This window comes from Lissotriton vulgaris, chromosome 4_1 (genome assembly GCF_964263255.1).
Source record: "Lissotriton vulgaris chromosome 4_1, aLisVul1.2, whole genome shotgun sequence".
Classification (NCBI taxonomy): domain Eukaryota; kingdom Metazoa; phylum Chordata; class Amphibia; order Caudata; family Salamandridae; genus Lissotriton; species Lissotriton vulgaris.
In genome coordinates, this window is record NC_141691.1 from 1,504,919,670 (window position 1) to 1,504,944,111 (window position 24,442).

The 24,442-nt window shown below is 45.8% G+C and overlaps 1 protein-coding gene across 2 annotated transcripts in view; it reads left to right on the forward strand.

The window, feature by feature from the left end:
- LOC147724156 (aquaporin-4-like) overlaps window positions 1-24,442 on the forward strand; it is a 121,221-nt gene that overhangs the window by 17,951 nt on the left and 78,828 nt on the right. The window contains exon 3 of one of the 2 annotated variants that reach the window (XM_086966955.1): window positions 10,024-10,104. The exons of the other annotated variant lie outside the window; for it this stretch is intronic. Coding sequence (XP_086823081.1) covers window positions 10,024-10,104 — 81 coding nt within the window. The remainder of the gene's footprint in view (window positions 1-10,023; window positions 10,105-24,442) is intronic. 2 annotated transcript variants of the gene reach the window in all.

The window sequence follows — 24,442 nt, forward strand, 5'->3', positions numbered from 1 at the left end:
TAAACTGCCGGGAGAGCCGAACCTACGTCCTTCATGAAAATAGCGACATCATCGACATAAGCAAATGTTTTATAGGACACATTATTGACCATAATCGCTTGTATCCTTGGATTTCCATACAGTTTACTCAACAAGGGATCGATATGAATAGAAAATAAAAGTGGAGAGCAGGGGCAGCCTTTACGGGTTCCTCTGTTGATGGAAAAGGTACGAGACTCCCGTCAGGAAATCTGAACCAAAGCTTTAGGAGAGATATATAAAGCTTGTATAGCTCTGATAAATTCTTGCAGAAAACCCTTAAACCTCAGTAGTTGCTAGAGGAAATCCCAAGAGACCCTGTCGAATGCCTTCTCGGCGTCCAACAGGATCATCGCCAAAGGTTGTTTGCAGGCAAGGGCCCAGTCAAATAGCGCAATCGCCCGCCTAATATGATCGGAGGTGTCGCAACCAGGTATAAAGCCGTATTGACGAATAGAAACTAGGGGAATGATAACCCTTCCCAATCTAGATGCTATAATCTTAGCATAGATTTTGCTATCAGCACATATTAAGGAGATTGGTCGATAGGATGAGAGAATAAGCTCAGGTTTGTCCTTTTTCTTAAAAACTACAATAGTAGTTTGATGCCACAACTCTGGTGTCTGGCCCCCTTGAGCAGGTAAGAACAGGGATTCAAACTCTCCGTACAGGATACTACTGAAAGTTTGATAAAACTCCAAAAGTAACGAGTATGGGCTGGCGGCCTTCCCCGCAGCTAATGAGGTAATTGCTAATTCTATCTCTTCTCCAACTGCTGCGATGGAACTCTCGTTGTAACATAGTCTTCCAGGTAGCCCTCCCCTGAAGTAACTTCAACATCCTTATCTGGAGAATTTAGTGCTTCATAAAAGTCTTGAAATACCTCGAGCACTTTCTCTGGTTGATCCTGTATGACACCGTTTTTATCATTAATACGACTGATCTGGTTTAACACCTCCTTACATTGTAATCTCTTGGCCAGCAATCTACTGGTATTTTCCTCATACTCATAGATTTCAGTTCTATACAGAGTATACTTAGCAGCAAGTACTTCACCAAAGTGCTGCTGTATTCTATTCTTACTGATTGCTATTTGTCATTTACACTCCTCTCTTTTCCCCTGATCATTAATGACTATTATAAGTTCTTCAAATTTACGGAGCTGGTCTACCCAGCCATTTCCCCTCTCTTTAATAACCTTCTGATGGTGAAGGGAAAAGCTAAGAGTCTCCCCCCTAACAGCGGCCTTGAACGTGTCCCACACCACTAAGTCTGATGCTATCCCTTTATTGATCTGAAAAAAGTCAGTTATCCAGGTATTCATGTGATCACGATACTCTGCATTGAGAAGTAAACTCCGCTCAAATGTCCATGTTGCCTTGCAGGTCTTGAACCACTGGAGGGGAGTTGCAGAATTACAGAATTATGATGCCTTGCCAAGAATTGATTCTGAAATAAAAAAATAATCTAACCGAACAAACTTGTAGTGGGGAGCTGAAAAAAAACGTATAGCCTGGCTCGGTTGAACGCGCCTCTGCCAAACGTCGACCAAGGCGTGCTCTCGGCTGAGACCCCGGACTGCTTTAAACATCCTAGTTTTTCTACCCGGATAGGGAACATCAATATTTAAATCAATGTTTAAATTCAAATGGAGATTAAAATCTCCACACAGGATTACAAGAGATGGCCACAATGCAAACTCTATACTGCGCAAATCAAACACAGCTGGATCGTCAAGATTAGAACCATATAGGGAACATATAGTATAAGGTGCCCCCTTAACTGTTACTTCTACAAGTACCCAATGTCCCAGATTGTCGGCCTTTACCTGTTTAGACACATAAGTACCCCGTCTGGCAATTATAGCCCCCCTCTAACTGTCGAGGTTTGCCTTCAGCAAGCAATAAGGTCAAGACCCATTTCTAATAGACAAGCCCGGTTATTCCAAGAGATATGCATCTCTTGCAAGCATAACACGTCAACGTCTAAATGTCTAATATGATGGGCTAGTACTCCCCTTTTCTTCATATCATTAATCCCACAACAGTTTAAGGAACAGACCCGAATCAATGCATACCTCCCCATCATCTAGGAATTTTCCCCCGAACCACCCATCTGAGACCCCGACCTGCAACGATTATACCCATACTAGCAGTTTGTGTCACTGTAATGCAATCGATAAAAAGAGAAAAAATGAAACCTATGCCACTGAAAAAAGAATATTCCTACTGTTTGCCATAACAGTTTAGTGAAGAAGCTTTTAGCGCTGACCCTGGTCCAGAAACCTGCCGCACCGGGAATCGAACCCTGGTCCCGGGCCGTCCTGTGCTAGCATCCTTACGTCCAGGCTAATTGAATACTGGGGTCGTTGTTGCAAGGTGGTGTGAACTGACACAGCACAGGCCTCAGGTGCGGTGGTGGTCTGAAAGAACCTGGTATATTTAGTGCAATTCCTGGGTTGCTCTGCTGCAGCGCTTGAGACCTCTACAAGAACTCTGATCATAGGAGTGTTTTCAGTGTCTTGAGGGGACGCCCGGTAATGAGAGAGGAGAGGGGCAGTAGAAGGCCAGGACCACAGGACCCAGAGTGTCTTGCAGTAGCCGCCACCTACCGCTGACCTTGCGTCTAGAGGCGCATATTTAATTTGCTTTGGGCTCCTGCAGCGCCACGATCATAGCAGTCTGCATCTGTCCATGTCCGGCTAAGCTGGGTTAGGCCTGCCCTCTTGGTCCCACCATCAGAACAGTATACATATCTTGTTGTAACCAGAAGCATCGATTAGAGACAACAGTTTGATCTAGTTAATTATTTTAGTCACTTATGTGGTTCTTGCCAAAACAAGTATTCCCGTGGCAAACACTGTGTCCTGTTTCAATTGACTTCAAACTCAATAGACTAGTGCTTAAAGTCATGGGCAGACGGAAAACCACACCAGCCCAAATCTCGCTAGTTCTACATTGGATGGATTTTTGCAAAAGGCTGTTTGGTTAATCAGTAAGGAAATTGAACTCACAGAAACGAAGACTATCACTAGTTCCTACTCCTTCAACATCTCCCCAGGTCTCTGTGAATACTAATATAATTTACACTGAACACAGGACTTTGGTGTCACGGTCTCCAAAGGTGAACATTATACTGGGATTTACTGAAACATTAGTGTCATCATTGAACAAATTACAAAACTGTATTATGACTAAAGAGGTGGCCATATGCCAGCAAGACTTTGGGGGGGGAAAGGAAAATGGTAGAAGGGGATCCCAAGGTAAAGGGGCTGTGTCCTGTGTTGAAAATACCCGTCAAGGGTCCTCAAAGGGGAACGGTATTAGGACATGGTAGGGAGGCAGCATTAGAGAAAGTGGATTCCTTTTTCCTCAATAGAAGTAGCCAACTGATAAAAAGGCCTTGAGCCATATCTTAGAAAGGTCCTTCTTGGGGTGAGGGAATCAAAAGAGAAATCTAAAATGAGGGTTGCGGCCACTCATACTGATAAACAGGAAGTTGTTCCTCAAGCAAAGGATATTTTTCCAACATTAACACATACCCCTAACATGAATGAGGTTTTTCCCAATAAATCTTCTCCTTTGCTAATTGAAAGGGACTTCTGGGAGACAGCTCCACTGAGGATAAATCAAAAAGTGGGGCCGGGGCTAGCATTGCTAAGGCTAATCGATCCGGTCTGGGCTTGCAGAATGACAGAATGCAACGTGTGAAATCTAATTGTACAATAAATGCACCTACTTGTGGGGAAGGGGCGCAAGACTGGCTACATTTACCCCCAGATATCACCCCTATACTTTGACAGTCTTCCTGGTGAGCCAATGCCAATGGAGGCACTCCTGTTAGTATCAAAGTCTTATTAATAAGCCGTCCATTGCCAGACGAAGCTAATCGATAACATCACTATGGCACAACAGGTTAGTTGGTTAGTCTGCACACCTAAATCAGAAGAAGGAGATTGTGTGTCTTAAATTTTTAGTTACCTAGGTACGTGCTTTTATGTTGACACGCTTAAAGGAAGTGATGGCCAAAAATGGTCCCATGAGGTTCTTTTATCCTCCACATATGGGTCCCAGCTCTCTACAGAGGCCAGTTCAATGTCAGCTAAACACTTCAAACGTACAGCCATTTAATCATGCAAAACGTTTCTAAGCACTTTCTGCCCTGATATTGATTGACTGTAGGATTCGTCCTGCTTGGTAGATGAGGTGGGGGGGCTCAGATATTTTAAGTAGCAACCATCAGGAAATGAATTGGGAGATGGAAGATGTATCTGAAGAAGTGGCCTTGTCCCTGTTGGTATCCCTGAGGCACTGGTTAATGTAAACGTTGGGCAAGCTACACAGGGTGATACCACTACTAATTGTAAACTTTTATCATGGAATATATCTGCAGTTCGTTCCAAATTGGGGAATGAGGATTAACTGGGCTTCATTGGAGGCTTTGATTTGTTATATTTGCAAGAGACCTGGACTACAGAGGATATTTTTATAGATGGGTATCACTCTTTTTGTGTCCCTGCGATCCCATTTGCATCAGGACGAGCCAAGGGCGGTATTACAGTGCTTATTTCTGTAAAATATGCTTCTGTAAAAATTAAATGCATAGGTTTATCCCATTGTATCAATTAAGAGTAATCACTGGTTTGAAGAAGGTTGAAATATTATTGGTGAACTTGTAATGTAACATCTTTGATAAAAGTAATTGCTAACTAATAGATTCCTTGCAAATGGAAATTGCACAAACCTCTGTAAAATGGATTTTTTGCTAATGACAAAGTCCTGAACAAAAGAGATAAAATTATTTACAGTCATGCCAAACTGCTCTACTGACCATTATCCTCTCATTGCTTCTCTTAATATAAAAACCCAAGTTGGGGCACACTCATGTATCACTGTTACAACATAATCATAACAAAGGAATTAGACTGAAATGGGATCATGGGGCCCCTTTTAAATTTGAGCAAGATATTGTCTCAAGAAATTAAATTTAATAGATTAGTGCCTGAGGTTAGACGCTACCTTGGTTGAAATGGTACAGGATTTAAAACTCATCTGTGCCAACAATTGCTCACAATTTGGTTAGGAAATACCCCTCAAAAGTATTCTCTAAAGGCACGCTAGTTTCACAATGAATGCTTTAAAGCTCATAAGGAATTAAAAAGTGCCCTCTGTGGCACTTCTCTTGATAGAGAGCTAATCAAAATCATGAGGAGTAAATACAAAAAGGTAATAGAATGCAGGAAAATGGAATTGGAGAGGTTGGGCTGGGAGGACTTGGAAAGGGCAGGTTCCCTTGGGAAAAGATTGATCGCCCAATGTTCACTGAAGATGTGAAACATAGAGACTCTTTGATCATGGGTGAGACATGGGAAGACCATTTTTCTAGTACCTTTAACCCTTCACACATAAAATCTGTAGCGGATTTATGGCACTACCCTCTGATCTAATTGCAGCCACAGAACTTAGTTTGTCCATTAGAGTCCAAGAAGTAGAGGGTGCTTTAGCTCAGGGCATTTGTTTGAAAGCCCTGGCCCAGTGGGGGTGCCCCCATTAATCTTTTTAAGAGAAATCCAAAAAGTTTTTAATGAATATTTTAATATTTTTAAAGCAGCCATTACTGGCTCCTTTGAGACTGTGGTCCTGTTTTGAAAAAGGGTGATAGAAGCGATCCAGCGTGCTGTAGGCCTATATCACTGATTGATGCAACACAAAGGTATTGGGTAGGGTGGAGAGGTGTGGCTCACTGGTTAGAGGCGGCAGACCTGTAAGAAGAGAACGGCCCGGGACCAGGGTTCAATTCCCGACGCAGCAGGGTCGTGGACCAGGGGTCAATGGACTCGATAATTCTCGCCTCAGTGCCTACTCTAACCAGGGAACACACTCGGTAACTCTGGGCATTAAGCTTGCCTCATCTCTACAACGGCTCCCCACAGATGCCGGGGATGCCTGGTTTCACCCTGGAGATTGTCGTAAATATTTAATTTACCCTCTTAATTTCTATGCAGGTAAGTACTTAATCAATAATAACTCAATCGGAAAGAAAGAAGACAGAGTCCGTGGTGTTAGAGTTCTTAGGGGTTTTATTCCTTATAAAGGAATCGTTCCGGAATTGGATATCATGTTCCTGCAACCACACAGGGTTCAGGAAGGGATAGAGCAATGTTTTATTGACAGTACATAGCTTATATACTTAATTTACATCATAGAAAACAGTGTAGTAGGCGTAACAGCTGAGAGTAGACAAGATAACAGCATCCACGTGTTACTAGTACGTAATCAGAAGGCGTGGGCTAGGCGTAACTGTAGGTGTGCTTTAGAAACGTCACAGGTAGGTGTCACATGTGGGTGGCACTAAACAGAGATGTTGCAATGTCAGCAGAAATCGGAGGCTTGGATGCGCGCGCAGCTGCATGACGTGTGATTGGCGTGAAACTGGAGGGTGCAGGGGGCTTGACATTTGCACTGACGGAAAAGAGACAGAAGTCTAGCATGTCAGATCAACTTGTGCTTCTATCGTATCTGATATCTGATGTTTAGGAACTGAGCTATCTGGGCGGAAAGGTCTCTGGGGCAGAAGCTATTCTATACTGACTGTGAGTGCGTGTATAAGCGCCTGAGTGTCTGCATGAGAAGCGTGGGGGCATGGGCCTTCCATGGGAGCATGGTAACAGAGGCTATGAATTACTTGCACGGAGACAGGCCGGCCCTTTGGCTCTGCAGCTGGGGAATGTTTACTGAAACTAGTAGGCAGGAATGTATCTTCGAGGAGCGGAACAGATAACTCGAAGGTTGTAGTCAGGTTTGGCAGGCAGCAGGCTGAGCTGAGCGTGGTGGGCCGCGCTGGAAGTAAGGCAGAGTTCACGGGTACGGGGGCAGCCTGGGCTGAGGCTTTCAGAGTCAGAAGGAAGGAAAAGGCTCGATGGCAGAAATTCTGGGCCTATTTTGCCAGAGCTGAAAAACATGTAGAGTACACTACAAAAAGACGTTGGCATAGCATACTTAGGAACGGACTATCCAACCCATTCAGGGTGGGTCTGAAAGAGGACATGTTAACGTTGGACGCAAATGTATTTGCGTCTTCATAGCTGGCACAGGAGGGAAGTTACATGCACTTTAACTCGTACATGGAGATGGTGGGGTACATGATAGGGAACATAACTTGACCAAAAATTTATATTTCCTCAAGATACCCAGGAAGGGACCATCTCACAGGGAAAACCAGGACGGGTTACCCAGCGGTTTACAGCGCCAGGACACTCGGGTAGAGTAACAGTGCGCTTTACAAGAATCCCACATTACATAGGGTCCTTCCCTCATGAATGGAATAGTGGGCATCCTCCAAAGGTGTCTTGTCAAATACTCAATATGGTTTTAGGAGGGGGCTGGGCATGACAGAACAACGTCTTAAATAGTCTCTAATTGTCAGCAAGCACGTGAGGTCCATGTAGAGCTCTACCCACTTGGCCTTAATGGACTGATCTAGTGCTTTTCATACAGTAAATCAGAATAAATTGTGGGTGATAATGGAAGACATGGGTGCGAAAAAGCACGTATAGCCCCTCTGCGTAGGCCCCATACAAATACAACAGTTACCATAAGAATTGGCAGTAAGGGGGAAAACCCCATCCAATTATCTCCACGGTGGAGGTTCGCCAAGGATATATTTTAACCTACTTTTTGTTCTTATTTAACAAAGAGTCTCCAGCTCATTTGTATAAATGAAAGAGCTTGACTCCCCCAAAATTGGTAATAAACCTGTCCCCCTGCTTTCATACGTAGACGAGACAGTATTATTGGCAAGGATAACCATGAGTCTGCAGAAATCCCTTGCACTTTTACTGATTTTATGAAATCACCTGATTTAAAACAATTTTATCAAATCGTATATAATAGTGTGTGGCCAAAGACCATAAACACCAAAACTTTTATTGTCCAGGGAAAGAAGATAGAAATTATTAAGTGTTTCTGTGATCTGGGCAACCTATTCAATAACCAGAAGAATTGGGAACCAATTGATAGCCCTGCTTGTCTGCTGTGCTCTAGTGGTTAAAAGTGAATGTTCTGCTTTGCCTGTAAACTGGAGCACAAACCGTGAAGGAATTATTAACTCTTTACACAGCTAAATGCATCCCTGTAGCTACATATGGGGCTGCGGTTTGCGTGATCAATGGAAGCCAACAGCTTTAACTGGTAGCAAATATTTTCATCAAAAGACTACTGATGGCACGAAAAAGTGCCCCCACTTTATTTTTTCATGAAGATTTGGGCCAAGAGTGTATAGAAGATCGTATCGGCTCTACCCCTTTGTATTCATAAGTAAATATTTGGCTCTCAGATGATCTAGAGTTTTCAGGCGAAGTTATTAAGGACACCCATAACATATATAATTCCCTAAGGAACCCTTGGCTCTGCTTTTGAGAGAAAAGTTTCAAGAAATAGTCTAGGACACTTTTTACCATTTGGAGGGATTCTTTCTGGGTTTTCAAAGGTCACCTTAAAGAGCCATTTTTTCACTTAGGGCAATATGCACAGCAGTCAACTGCAAGGTGTCATAGGAGCGTTCCATTTGCCTTTTGCTCCCTCACATTTGTATTCATCTTTTACTACTAAATCCCAGATTAGATTTTACTTAACTAGGTTCCAACTATTCACAGTGCACTTTTTGGTAGCGTTTCCTCCTCAAGGGGGCTGGGCGGGCACACTTATGCCTTGCCCATGTGATAATTATTCTAGGCAAAGCACTTTCCACTTTTTTTTATTTTGCACATTATATAAGTCGCTGAGAACCAGATTTCTGCTTCCATTATTAAGGAATATTCATCCTTGCTCATATAATTATGGTTTTAATTACTTGCATACATTGGCCTCCTCTGATATCTGCGTTGCTGTAGCAAACTTCATAAGGGGCTCCATCATGATTAGAAAGCGCTATGAGTGAAATCAGCCTAGGATTATCAGAATGTGTATATGTTATTTCAATTGTTCTTCTAAAAACCATGCTTTTTAATTGACTGCTGAAATGTTATGATTTATTTACTTTGGTGTTTTTTTACTTTTCTCTATTGGTGTTTTATGAATTGTGAATATTTTACTGTGAAACATTTATGGTTCTTTGAACCGAAATAAAGTTATTCTTGAATTGATTACCTTCTACAATTTTTATTCATGACACACGTGTTATTTAACATAGAACTTTGCAATTTCTTCTTGAGTATTTTCTTGATTTGAGAAAGAAACAATTTGTGGCAGCAATGTTATGCGTGCACTGATGTGTGCGCCATCATGTAGGAGGGCTGTGGAGTGATGTCTTTTTGTTGTCCTGGAACGTTATGCAGTGTGAGATGAAAGCATAAAGATTCTTTCAGGGCTCCATGCTTTCCACCAGCAAATAAATATAAAGTAACCACAGAGCCTGCAACCTCGAAATCGGCCAGAGGAGAGACTGCTGTACAAGGCCAACCTGCCCCTGCCGGAGAAGGTATTTGGTGAAGAAAATGTAACCATATCTCATATGTCGCTATTAAAACATTCTCCCAGCAAAATAGAACCTCATAACTAGCACTCAAATTGAAAAGCTTTGAAAAAGAAACTACACTTTCAAGGCCTCCCCTAATTTCCTTTAAAATCTCAAATAAAGTGTCCATGTATCCATGGAAGGGATCTTTTAGAAAATAGCATGACCATATTGTAGACGGTAGGTTTAAATGTAGAATAATATACAGCCATTGTTGAACTACACAACTAAAACTATGAGATTTGTTGTATTTCTTCCGCCACTGCTAACTCTGTTATTTAGAAATATGTATGCGGACGTTATTAGTGACCCTTGTTTATAATTGCTAGATATTTTAGAATACATGTGACTCAAAGCCCAGCATGGGATTAGTAACTTTATTCCACGGTATGGCTGGTATAATGCCGTTAAAGGACTGAGAAGACTAAAGCACATTATATTCGACTAAGAAAACAAACATAGTAATATCAATCTTAACTGTTTTCCTGATAGATCAACTACACTGGTGCCAGCATGAACCCCGCACGTTCCTTAGGACCTGCTGTTATAACGGGAAAATGGGAGAACCACTGGGTAATTTCTATATTGCTACTTGATTTTAATATTTTATGCATTTGTTTTTCTGCATATTTGAAGATGTGAAGTATTTGCATTGTTCAGTCACAGTACAAAGTAAAGCAGTAAAAAACAGAGCATGAATCTTTTTAGGTAAGTAGAAAGAAATTTGAAGAAACATTATTGTTTTAACTAAGTACAGATCGAGGAAAATTGCTAAGAAGTATAAGCAGAACTGTATAGCAGGATGTGCTAATGTACACCAGAAGTATAAAAAATATGATATATTTAAGCATATCGGTTGATTCAGAAATGCAACTTGCCACAATTCTAGGATGCTATTTTTAGGCATTACAGCCTAGTACCGGTGGTTATAATGGCAGGTAAAGGCCAGTCCCAGAAGGCTGTGTCCAGCAGGAGGAGTGGCCAAAACCTGCGTTTAATCCCGCAAGGTCTCCCTTGTTGCAGGATGCATTGCTGGGCTGTGGCCTGCTGCCTTAGCCTTCCGGGACTGAAGGTCCCTCTCATGAACAGCAAATGGCAAAGGCAGCAGTCCACAGTACAGCAGCTCATCCTGCACCACGGGAGCCCTCGCAGGCTTAAACGCAGGTACAGGCCCAATCCTGCTGGACACAGCCTTAATGGACTGGAGGTCCCCCTCACGAACAGCAAATGGCAGTGTCCTGCAGGAGGAAGGGCCAATACCTGTGTTTAAGCCTGCGAGGGCCCCCGAGGCGTGGCCAAGGGCAGGTCCTTTTCCGACCGCCAGAGCCCGGAAGACTAGGCTAGGCCACCCCCCTTGGCCCTCGACATGGAGACTTGAGGTTGGACTTGGAGCTGGGAAAGCCACTGTGTGACAGCTTTTGGCGGGGAGCAGGCAAGTTGGAGCCCTACAAGCTCTGTGGAACATTGGCACCATCACACAGCATAAGAAGGTAGGAGGAGGGTTATTGTTGGCTCGGGTGCAGATCAGGAGGGTTCTGGTCCTGTTCAAACCTTCGAGTCATTGAGTACCTGAGGTAGCCTGTATACACGCTGGTGACCGTTTCTCGGTGTGAACTCCTCCTCCTCTCTGTTGACAAATGGTAAAATGTAAAGGATGGGCTGTAGGTGCATCGGTTCCCCAGGCTGAAATTATAGATAAGGAGATTGAGCTAGTGGCCCGCTGGCACTCTCAGTCCCCTGTCAAAGCCCTCAATTTAGTTTATCTAACATGACAAGGGTCAGCATAGACCAGCCTGAAGGGTATGTTGTACCCACCAATTTAGACACAGACCTAGGTCCCTCCACTTATGTTTAAGATTTACCTACTTGGGCACGGATGTAGGATCGCACAAGTTACTACTTGTGTAACGATATATCTGTAAGAGACATTAGTTAGTGATAGATTCTTTACCTTAGAATATCCCCAGGTGTCAGACTGGATCCGGAAAGTTTTGCTTAGCAGTACCCCTGCGTGTCAGTAGGTGGCGTTGTGCGGCTCTGCGTCCGTTGCTGGCGTCGTATGCACCGAGATGACATCACAGAGACTCCTTAGGCTCCACCATGCTTGCTGACATCAGTTCTGTACACGACTTTCGGCGCCGAAACGCAGAACCATGCAAGAAACTGACCATTGGTGCATAAAACTAGGGCCCTAAAAGGGGATGACCTGAACCCTAGTAATCAGTTCGCAGAACGGGGAGGATGGGTGGGGCGGTAAGAAATCTATCACTAACTAATGTCTCTTACAGATATATCGTTACACAAGTAGTAACTCCATCTGAAAGAGACACATAAGTGATAGATTCCTTACCTTAGAATAGATACCCCAGCAATACCAACCCCTTTGGAGGGTCTGTGAACGAGCTTACACCAAAAAGTCACGGAGCACGGAACGGTCATAGAAGCCATCTCTCCGGACCTACTGTCAAGGCAGTAGTGCTTGGTAAACGTGTGCAGCGAGGGCAATGTAGCTGCCTGACAAATGTCCTGCAAGGGAAGGCCGCGTCCCAAAGCAGTAGTGGCTGCAGTTGCTCTGGTCGAATGGGCATGCAGCCCCACAGGAGGCTCCTTCTTGGCCAAGGAGTAACATGCTTTGATGCACAGAATGACTCACCGGGAGATGGTCCGTTTTTGCACAGCTTGACCTTTTTTGGTGCCCATGTAGCCAACAAAGAGCTGATCATCCACCCGGAACTGCTGAGTATGCTGCAGATAGAATGCTAGCGCACGTTTTGGGTCCAGACGGTGGAGTCTCTCCTCTTCCCGGGAAGGACGCAGAGGCGGAAAGAAGGTGGGCAAAGTGATGGACTGCCCGATGTGAAAGGGCGTGTCCACCTTTGTCCAGGTGAACAGAAAGGAAAGGATGTTTGGAAGAAAGAGTCTGGAGCTCACTTACTCTTCTGGCAGAGGTGATAGCCACCAGGAAAGCCGTTTTCAAAGTGAGAAGACGTAAGGGACAGGTATGAAGGGGCTCAAAAGGAGAAACACATCAAAAAAAGTCAAGACAAGATGCGAGTCCCACTGAGACATTATTGAAGGGTTCAATTGGGAACGTATGCGTAATGCCCTTAAGGAAACCGTTAACGACCGGGGACTTAAAAAGGGAAGGCTGATCTGGAAGCCACAGAAGGTGGAGATGGCAGATAGATAACCTTTTATAGTGCCCCACGCAGAGCCCTGCTGGGCCAAAGAGAGAAGGAACAGAAGAACATCATAAAGACCGTCAGAAAGGGGATACACAGCCTTCGCTGTGCACCATGCCACAAACGTGTCCCACCTGCAGGCGTACACCGTCTTGATAGAAGGACGCCTGGCATCCAGAATGACATCACAGACTTCAGAAGGAAGATCAAAAGGTGTCAACTGTCGCCAATCAATCTCCATGCATGAGGGTCCCCTGCTGCTGCGACAGAAGATCCTTCCGAAGAGGCAGACGTGTCAGGGGATCGATGCTCATACGGAGTATCTCGGGATACCATACTCTTCGAGCCCAGTCCGGAGCCACAAGAATGAATTGGACCTGGACGCGCCTGACCTTCTTCAGCACTTTGGGCAGAAGTGGTATAGGCAGAAAGGCGTACAACAGACCGCAGCTCCACTCGCAACGAAAAGCATCTCTGAGCAAGTGCCGCCTTGGAAATTCCACGTTCTCTTCGGTGGCGAATAGATCTAACCAAGGCTCTTCCCACTGCCAAAAGAGACCTTGCACCAGGTCCGAGTACAGACCCCTATCGTGATCCATCATGCACTGTCGGCTGAGTTCATCGGTCCTGGCGTTCAGAGAGCCTGCCAGGAGTTGGACCACCAAGGTAATGCCTTGATGTTCCAGCCATGTCCGGAGGCGGAGCCTCCTGACATAGGGTCCATGACCCCACCCCGCCCTGTTAGTTGCCGTACCACATGACGGTGGTGTTGTCCGTGAACACCTGCATTACACTTCCCCAAAAAGAGGGAAGGAATGCCTTTAGTGCAAGTCGGATCGCCCGAAGCACCAGAAGCTTGATGTGGAGCCTGGACTACGCCAGGCCTCTGATCTCCACCTCTCCCAAGTGGCCTCCCCGTCCCATGAGCGATGCATCCGTCACCACTGTGTGCTCTGGTTCGGGGAAGGAGAGGGATCTGCCACTGACCCAATCGCCATTCGTGAGCCAACGTAGCAACTGTTGTGCAGCGCCCTCCGAGATCTGGACGTGATCAGACAGGTTGCCCTGATGCTGTGCCCACTGGAAGTTCAGGTCGCACTTCAGAGCCCGCATATGCCATCTGGCGTGTGTCACCAGCAGGATGCAGGAAGGCATCAGGCCCAGAAGCCAGAGGGTCATCCTGACTGAAACACAGGATAGAGGCTGAAAGAGCGGAATCAGACCTTGAATATCCCGGACACGCTGTTCGGGAGGATAATCCCGAAACAGTGTTGAGTCCAGAACTTCTTTGATGAAGGGGAGCGTCTGAGAGGGACTCAGGTGTGACTTCGGCACTTTGATGGAGAACCCCAGCAAATGTAGGAGGTTGGCCATAGTCTGGAGGTGGGTGACAACCGCCTGGGGCGAGCCCGCCTTCAACAGCCAGTAATTGAGGTAGGGGAAGACTGACACCCCTAACCGGCGCAGATGAGTTGAGACCACCGCCATCACTTTTGTGAACACCCGAGGGGCACTGGTAAGGCCGAGGGGAGCACAGCAGACTGAAAATGCTCCTGGCCTACCGTGAACCGCAGGTAGCGCCGGTGGGCCAGCAGGACGGGAATATGAAAATAAGCGTCCTGCAAGTCCAACTCCACCATCCAGTCTCCAGGGTCCAGAGCAGTCAGGACCTGAGCAAGAGTCAGCATCTTGAACATCTCCTTTAGGAGGAAGCGATTGACATCCCGGAGGTCCAAGATGGGGGGCAACCCCCCTTTTCCTTCTTGGGGACCGGAAAGTAGTGGGACTAACAGCCACTCCTTACTTCATGACCGGGAACGCACTTGATGGCCACCTTGGCCAGGAGGCATGTGACTTCTTGATTCTTGATGGAGAAGAGCCAAATGATCCCCCGACATGCGGTACCTAGGTGTCATGACTGGAGGGAAGGACAGAAAGGGGAGCGAGTAACTATGGCGGATTATCTGCAGCACCCACTTGTCCGATGTAATCTCGCACCAGTGGTGGAGGTGGTGGCGAACCCTGCCACTCACCGGCGTGGGGTGCTCCCTGAAGCTCGGATTAGGAAGGCTTAGAGGCGGCAGCAGCGGGGGTGGAGATAGAGGTGGACTGACCCACACGTTGTTTGCCAGACCCGCCCCTGCGGAATCCACGGCCATGCTAAAGCTGGTTCTGCACAGGCTTGTTGGAGGGGCGCACCCGAGTGCCCCTACCCTGGCCACGAAAGGAACGAAAACCAGGCGTGGTAGGTTTCTTTGTAGAAAAACCTAACGGCTTGGCCGTAGCCCGGGAGTCTTTAAAGCGCTCCAGGGCGTTATCTGCCTTATCGCCAAAGAGGCGGGAACCATCAAAGGTCATGTCCATGAGCGAGCCCTGGACATCGGGTGAGAACCCAGTGGAACGCAACCAGGTGTGGCACTGCAACACCACCATCGTGGAAATTGTACGGCCCGATGAATCAGCGGTATCCAAACCGCACCAGATGGCAAACTTTGCTGCATCCTTACCCTCTGCAATCGCTTGGGAAACAACAGCCTGGACCTCCTCAGAACACTGGGGTAAGAAATAGGCAACAGAATCCCACACTGCATGGGAGTAACAGCCCAACAAGCAGGCTATGTTAAACAAACGTAGCCCCAAGCTTGCTGAGGAGAACAATCTCTTGCCAAATAGGTCCAGTCGCTTAGAGTCCTTGTCCAGCAGAGCCGAGAGAAAGGCACTGGGGAGAGTGGTCAGGAAGGCGGGGTCACCAGGTGATGATGCCTAGCGATGTTTTTATTTGGTCTTGAGGGCCACCATAGGGAGGTCGCGATGGAGAGCCTCAGCTGCCCGACAAAGCCCCCTGGTGTATGAGGCACCTTCCTCCAAGGTAGGCGGAGGAGAGGCAAACCCCGGGTCCAAAGACACATCCTGTTCGCCCGCATCCTCAAGGTCATCCATCCAATCCTGCTCGGAGTCTCATTGCAGAGCGAAGGGGGCCTCGGACCCATCCCAGCCATCGTCCGGCTCCGGCGTAGCTTGGGCCGGTGGCCGCAGCAGAGCCGGAGAAGGGACAAACAGCTCAGGGAAAGGCACGGCCTGGGGACGGGCCAGAGCCGCATCCCAATGCGGATCCCAGGCCGGAACAAAATGGTCCAGGAACCGTGGCAGGTGTGGAAGGAATGGCACCCAGCGTGGCACCTCGGGCTGTGCCGAGGGTGGCGCCGGGGCCAGAACCAGCGGCGCTACACCTCGTGGCGCCGAGGCCAGAGCCAGCGGCGTAGGATCCTTTGGTGCCGGAGCCAGTGGTGGAGCTGTCGGGCCAGCAGGATCTGGACACGTACCGCGGGGCCCAAAGGTGTGCCGGCGGGAGCCCGGGGCCTGTAAAGGCAGTCCATGGCAGCAAGAAACTCTTGCACCTGTTCGGAAATCGCCGACGTACCAGAGTATAGCGGGAAGGCCGTGGGATTCCTCTGCTCCAAAGGAACTGCAGGGGCAGAGCCCCTGTCCCCCTTGTCCGAATCCAGGGAGCGACGGGGGGACGTCGGAGAGCGAATGTGCTTCTTCGACTTCTTTTTATGGAGTCGCTTACCCAAATCTGAAGGTGAAGACTTAGAGCCCGAGGAGCAATGGCTCCGGTCCCACAAGCGGTCCCAGGAACAGCCCCTAGATGCAGAGCGGTGGTGAGAGGAATGCCAGACTTCCAGCAACTTCCCGGGCTGCTCCCGCAGTGCCTTCGGGGCCATGGCTCGACAGTCTCGGCAGTCGCGGGAGTCATGGTGGATCTCTAGGCAGTAGAGGCACACATCGTGGGGGTCCGCCACCAATATATTACGGTGACACGACTCAAAAGACTTAAAGCCAGGCATCCCTACGTGCACCTGGAGAGAGAAGGGGAGACAAAGGTCTCAAAAGAGTAGTCAAAAACATAAATGAGGTACGTGCTCAATCCAGATCTGCGCGTTCGGCGCAGAAAAAGAACTGACGTCGGCATGCAAGTAGTTTCTGTGACGTCATCTTAGCGCCTACAACACCAGCCGCTGACGCCGAGCCGCACAACGCCACCTACTGACACGCAGGGGTACTGCTGAGCAAAACATTCCGGATCCAGTCTGACGCCTGGGGATATTGTAAGGTAAGGAACCTATCACTAACATATCTCTTTCAGATATCCATGGTGTGGAATCCGTCCCCCAGACTAGGAGTAACTGAGTAAGTACAGGGGGTGGATCTGGGACAGGCATGGGAGTCAAAGGAAAGGTCCTTTGACCATGAGTAAAGCAAAAAGTCTGAGGGCAGAGCCAACAGCGCAAAGCGCAAGTGCAAGCAATCTGCTAACCATATCAAAGGAAGACTTGGTGGTAATGATGAAAGGCTGGTTGGAATCATTATTGGCAGCCATAGACCTTAAATTAGACCCCATCAGCCAATGCCTAGCCACAATAGAATCGGAGCTCCTGAAGATAGGTCAGCACTTCCCAGCAGAGGACTGAACGACTCTTAGTAAAACCAGGGGGGGGTGTCTGGTTCTTGCCTGGACACAAATAGTGTACATAACCATGGGATCATGGCGCAGATGCCTTTATCCTCATCAATTGCTGTGCAAGGTAGCAAATCCCCTCTGCCCCAGTCAGAGGTGAATTTATAACCCTCAAAGATAGACTCTTTGGTTGTAACTGCGATAACAGAATTTCAGCACCCTAAAGCACATCCTTGCCCTGGGCCATCTAAAATCTCATGGGGAGAATCGTCAAAACTCAAAAGGAGGAGGAGTTTGTTTGGAGAACTGCATAGTAGACAACACGGGACCAAGTGAGACGCAAAGGTTTCCGGTTTTACACCTACCCCTCGGAGTCAACCAATATGTAGTGGTTCTTGGAAATGTCCCGGTGCTCCACTTTGACGGCGTTGAAGCCTTTGATCAATTAAAGAATATAGTTCTACATTGGCTGAACTACAACCCAATCCTGGATTTTAGAATAGAAACATTCATCAATATGTTATACAGAGTCTCTTGGATTGGAAGGTCCGGAAAATTCAGGAGACATGGTCCATCACTAACAACTTTTTTCTTGAGGGTTATAAGACCGTTTTTGTGCCCGCCATTCCATCACGGGCAGGAAGATCCAAGGGTGGGTTGATTATCTTTGCAAACAAAGGTTATCGGTTGGAAGCACCTTCAGACGGCAGTGTACTGATAGAGGGACAGTCTTTTTTATTCACTCAGGGGTTGGTCAATTTATTGTTATTTTATTTTTATAATGTCATTGCTGTTGCCCAAGATGTCTGTTATATTTCCAGGCTAGGATCGTTTTTAAGAAGTACAACTCCAAAGATGAACTATAACTGTTTCCTCATGATCGTTGGAGATTTTAATCTTCACCTATGTGGGGACCCCACGGTGTCAAAGCCCCACAGTACTGGATACCCCACGTGTGTCAGGTATGCATGTACAGTACAATAAGCAGGAAGAGACTCTGAATCTTCTGGTTGAGGAGTTCGACCTGACCATGGCAATGTGCTGGTTGAACCAAAGCGGTAGAAGCATTGTTCCCACCTTTTCAGGGGGGGGGGTTGTATCCTTTATTGATTTTATTTATGTGTCTAATCTTTATTTTCCCTTCTTGACTAATTTCTCTTTGAGGATAGCATCTATTGTGACCACAACACTCTTTGTGCTACAACCAGTTGGCTCCAGTTACGAAAGTGTAGGATGAACAGAGAAATGGGGTCACTTTTCGCAAAAGATCTGGGTAGACGGTTAAGGTGGACTCAGTTTACAGCGGACCTCTTCTATGAGTCCCTCATAGCCAGGTGTAAAGACAAATTAGACATCGTTGTACAAGGACAGGTAGTTCATGGGATTATACTCAATGCTTTTTTAGTCTTCTCATGCTCCTTTGGGGATCTATTAAGGCCTCCATCCAGATATCTGTCCGATCGCGCTCGAGATGGTTCAATCTTAATTGCTAACAGAGCAGCAAGGAAATTGAGGGGGGTGTTAGGTACTAAACCCAGGGATCCTGCCTTAGTAAAAGCCTGTAGAGGTCAATATAAGGTAGAATTAACAAGGCGGAAGGCTGAGCTGAGGGATGAGGCATAGAGTAGGCTCTCTGCTCCAGATCATTTCATTATTTTTTGTAAGGTTCTGCCTCATAGTTAATAGTCCTTTCCTGGTAGGAGACTCCAGACAGACCTTTGATGCACACAATACAGAGGAGGAATGGGTTGGTCATTTTGAGGAAATGTTTACCAGGCTAATAGAAGCCAGATCAGTAGATAGCCGGGGGGTGGGAAAGACGTCCCTTGTTGTTTATGTCGAAGAGGAGCGAAAAGACATCGAGGGATTGTCTAGAAATAAGGCCCCCGGACCCGACAGTATACCGCCCATTTTTTATATCCAATCCTCAGCTGTGGGCGCCAGTTCTTACTGCACTTATCAATCCAGCCATAGGAAGGGTTCAACCTAGCTCCTGGGCTATATCCACAATTGTTCCAATCTTTAAAAAAGACAATAAGGATAGTACCCTTTGCTAAAGGCCCATCTCAATGGTGGTGGGATGTATTTGATTGGATAGGCTATCTACATGAGCAGATGACAACAACACCCTAGCTGATATCCAATATGGTTTTGGCCCGGGAAGGTCCATAGTGGATCAAAGCCTTAAATTGCATTAGCTCATAAATAAATATACAGTTGCACGCCCTGGTACGATCAATCTGGCATTCATGGACGAGTCTTCAGCATTTGATCGGGTGAATAGAAGTAAACTATGGGAGACCCTCCGGTGTATGGGAGTAGAAAAAAATATTGTTCTTTTTTTATAAGACCTCCATAGGGACACCAAAGCGGTGGTTCGCCACACCAATGATTGCAAGGTGACCAGTCCGTTACCAATCCAGAGAGGGGTACGACAGGGATGTATACATTGATAATCTGGGGAAGCAATTGACAGCTACACAGACAGCTTTTTCCCAGGTGGGCCGGCGCGGTTTGCCAGTTCTTCTGTATGCGGACGATGTTGTCCTTATGGCCCTGACCGCAAGAGGGCTAGAAACATTACTTAACTCCATCGCATTCATGGAAGATCGGGACCTGCTAGTGAACAATTCGAAGTCATGTGTGGCTCTGATGGGACGTAGCTTCAAAAATCTTTTAACTCTAAGGTTAGGGCTATCCCTGTTCCCAAAACCAGGATATTTTCCTATTTAGGAGTTATGCTGGATGACAAGTTAAATTGGGGCCCCTTTGAAAAAAAGCAAATTGGGGGATTTCTACATGCTAATGCAGCTATTTTTGTTATAAGTTAATAAAAAGATTTTTTTTTTACAAGACAATGTTGGCAAATCACATCTTAGAGAAATGCAGAAACATCAGCTTCGAATCTTGTGTACAATCTTATATTTTAGAGGGAGTACAATAGGATGTTACGGTGGAAGTTGGTCATCAGTTTCAGGGTCCAGGTGGGGGGAAGCACAGATACCCCCTTAATGTTCGTTCCACTTGTTTCAGATGGAGGACCATTTACTGGGGCACCACCGGGAGATATACACAGTTTTTTCCCTAAGCATACACCAGTCCATGTCGTTCTTCCAAGAGGACATCCCGGGTGCTTCCCTCACCCCCCATGCCTGCGCTATCTTTCGCTTGGCTATCATCTGGCCCAGAGTGACCCATAATATATCTCTGCTGTTGAGGTCTGTGGGCCCCCATATATTCAAGAGGCACTGCTTCGCTTCCGTACGTGTAGCTACCCCGTCACTCGACTCATACATTTAATCACCCTGGACTAATAAGATTGAATGAGGAGACACTCCCATATTATATGTATAAAGGAACCAATCTGCCCACAGCCTCACCAACACTCACCCTCATCCACTCTGCCCATTTTAACCAGCGTTGGACCAGAGATATAAATCTGATGTAGGATCTTTAATTGCACAAGAAGCAATCTAGAGGAGATGGCCACTTCTTTGGGGGAGGCCATGACCTCCTGCTATTCCTCATCATCAATCTCGAGCCCATCGTTTGCCTAGTGCTGTCTCTGGAGTGATAGGGGGTCAGGCGCATTACTGACCAACTTATTGTATGTCAAGGATATGACCCTATCTGGTATATAGAAATTAAACTAGTTCCCTTGAGACATATACAGGATAAGCTAAAACTTAGCTTTAAAGCAACCAACGATAAAATCATGAACTAATACAATTCTAAACATAAGGTACACATCAATTTATTAAAGTAACAGAAATAAAAACAGTTTACATTTATACATCATACAATTTCTAAGAAACAATTAAAATTTCAACTAATACAATCTATTGTGACCTGCACAATACAACAGACAGACAAACATTTGTTGTAAAACATAAAAAATTGTAAAATACAAGTGGTACATTCAATACTACAATTTCATCACTCCCTAGTTTTATGGCCACAAATTTGTATATCAACAGGGGAGGAGAGGACTTGAATTGTACAGGAGTTTGGCGTTGACGCGTTTCGGTGGTTCTGAAGCGTATATGTTCCACCTTTATCAAGACTAAGGTTCGATGTCTGTCTTGTTTCAGGGTCTGTACAAATCCCCTACAATAGATATACATACAATTAATCTTCCATTTTCGCAAATAACGATCACAGTTATCATACTTGGTTGATACACCACATTTGGATGATCCTTGGTTAGCTACTCATTCCTATTACAGGGAAAGTCTTACAACTACCATAGTACATTCATTAGCTTCTATTTTACTGTCATACTATATCTCTATAATCTCCCACATTGTTTGCTATTGCAAGGATAACCAGGTCTAAATTGCTAGGGATTAAACGGATAGGAACACAGTCACTATTCTTGATCACTGCTTGGATACAGTGTTACCTGGTCCCTGTAAGATTCTTTGGGACTAACTAGGAAAGCTACGGGTCCATTTAAGTTCTCTATCCCTAATTGGGTATGATGCTGCAAAGATCCTTATCAGGTTCTGTTGGAATGTTACTGATATTTTCATGATTGTGAGAACCCCCTGTTCCTATTTGATGTGGTATTGGAGTGCATATGGGAGACTTTGAGGCCGTTACACCCGAAGATAAAAGCGGAAAGGCTCCTAGTACAACTTGCACTATTAGATAACCCTGATGCCATTGTGATACGGTTAATACAATTTCCATCTTACCGGTGTGCTTCTGTGCAATGCGATAAGCTGATGGGTCTGTTCTCTGCCTCGTTTTTAAGAAGCAAAATAGGATAAATTCCTGTGAATACAGATGGTTATTGTTAAAGGTGTCTGCAGGGATAAGACAATTGTATGTACTATGTGTGGCACAAGTATAGTGTATTGATTGGGTCTATACTCTTAGGTTATATACTACACTGTTTTATTGCCATAAAGGGGGTTTGTAGTCCTCACACTGGTCTAGAAAGGATGATGGTGTCTCGTTACAGAGATAGATAGAAAACCATATTATAAAAACGGTACCTGTATAATCTCTTCAGAATGTTGAATGATGTCATTTTATAGATTACGACGTTGTACAAATTAAAATGGTTCCTGAAGGAGATCAATCAAGTTCCATCTACTTGAAAAAACACACAGAGCCGCTAGGTCAGGGAATTGTTTTGGTGACGCTACTGGATTGTGTTTGTAAGCCCTTAATACACGTACCTCTAAAATCGAGTGGAGTATCTTATTTTTAAGGTGGAGCGCTCTAGCAGTTTCCTCGAGCGGGAATACAATCTCCCCTGGTAAAATTTAAAATAAGACTATTAAGTCTTTTGAGTCTTAAAGCGGGGACATGAAGGATTCGCCTATGTGCTAATACTAGAGAGTCTGGGCTGAAAAAGTCTTACCTCCTAGAGCGGATCAATCACGCTGCTTCTGGGGGTTCTGGTTCGAATGATATGAAGCCCGCGAACAACCTTGCTTAAATGTAGGATGTTGTGATGTGATTGGTCTGAACCAAGTTGTTTGTCGACCAATCTTGCCTACTTCTTTCGAGGTTAAGTATTTGCATACTATGCTTGCAGTGCACTCAATCCTATTGGTTGTTTGTTTATCGGATGGGAACTCCCCTCTGAGGTTAAGTGCGGTTTCCACTAAGGTCCTCATGTTATGCGCTCAATCCTATTGGTTTTTTATTTTTAAACGAATGCAAACTCCCCTCTGAGGTTTAGTGCGGTTTCCACTAAGGTCCTCATGTTATGCTTGTAATAGGTGCCCTCTTTGTAACATCTATTCTTGAAAGCAAGGCTCTTTGTTGAATTAAGGCCCTCGCTAATATTACTGGTTAGACGGCGTGTTATCTGTTATATTCTCAATAAGCTCATAATTATGTTTGCCGCCCTTGCTATTATTGCGGGATATACGGTGTGCTATCCTTTATATCCTTGAGGACAAACCCGCTTGTTGTTCTGCATTCCTTAAAGGGAAACCTGCTTCATTATCCTACATATGGGGTGGTTTCATAAGATAAAATAATTGCGACATACGAGATATGCTTAAGCTCTTTGTCAGTTCTATTGAGCGTCATGGTATACTACTCCCAGGTTTGGATACAAATATTTTACTACTATTACGTTTTTAGGTGCTACCCGTCTGTGTAGATCTTTTGTTGTCCTGGCTTCAACCGTGACGTCTATGAATTGTCATAATTACGTCCAACAGTAAGTTGAAGTTATATGCTCCCTCTCTTTGTACTACATATCTTACTCTCATATTTGGGAATCTCACTAGGAGCAACCTATCCGATCAAATAAAAAAAATGCAAAATGACGCATTCCCTAAAAGGTATGGTTTATAGAGTGACCTTGATAGTAGGATTACTATGGTGCAGTCTATTTAAATTTTATCAGACTATAATATTGTAGTATTAGGAATCTTATCCTGGTTAGATATTGTAGTATAGGAAGGAAATAGAGAGGGAGGGAAGATGTTTACTCCAACTTCACCTATGGCACCAAAATTACAGGAGAATTAATATTTAGCATATGGTTCATAATGCCTATGCCTATCTGGTATATAACCATCCAGCAGCCTGTCCTCTAACGGCAAGGCTTCTGGTGGGGTAACACCCACCTTGATATTTGATTGTAGTGCATGTCGTATTTGTAGATAGCGGAAGTACTCTTAGTCCGCAAGGTCGTGGCTATGCTGCAAGTCTGCAAATGACACCATTCACCCCCCTCTTCCACTGGTTACCAATGGTTGAGATCCCAATAATATCCCATTTGTCAAAACCTTTGGTTGTGCCAAGTGTGCCCAGATCCTCCGACTCCCATAGGGGGGTCGCCAGAGAAAGTTTCCCACCCCATCCCAGGCTTCTACTCACTGTATGCCACACGACCACTTAGTGCTTGTTCGGGCCAATGAGTTGATACCGGCTAGGTCTGGAATAGACCGCTATATGGTATGTGCCCCCAGGCAGAAACCATGTATCCATCCTGTAGGCTGGGTCGTCCTCAGGTTTATACAGACAATGGTTGATAGCTGCCAGATAGGCGGCCCAGTTGTACCTCCGTATGTCCGAGGCTCCGGATACAGAAGCCGCACCCAGCCCATGAAGCCCGAGCCGAAGGCCAATTTGGCCAGGACCGCAAAGAGATAGGGCCACTCATTTGTGTAGAAGGCCATTGTGGCATCCAGCGAGACCACAACCGCCACCTCCCAAATGGTGCTGAGCCTGCCCAGAACTCCATCCACACATCTCAGATTCAAGGCAGTGTTGCGGCGGGGCAAAAAGCCCGATTCAT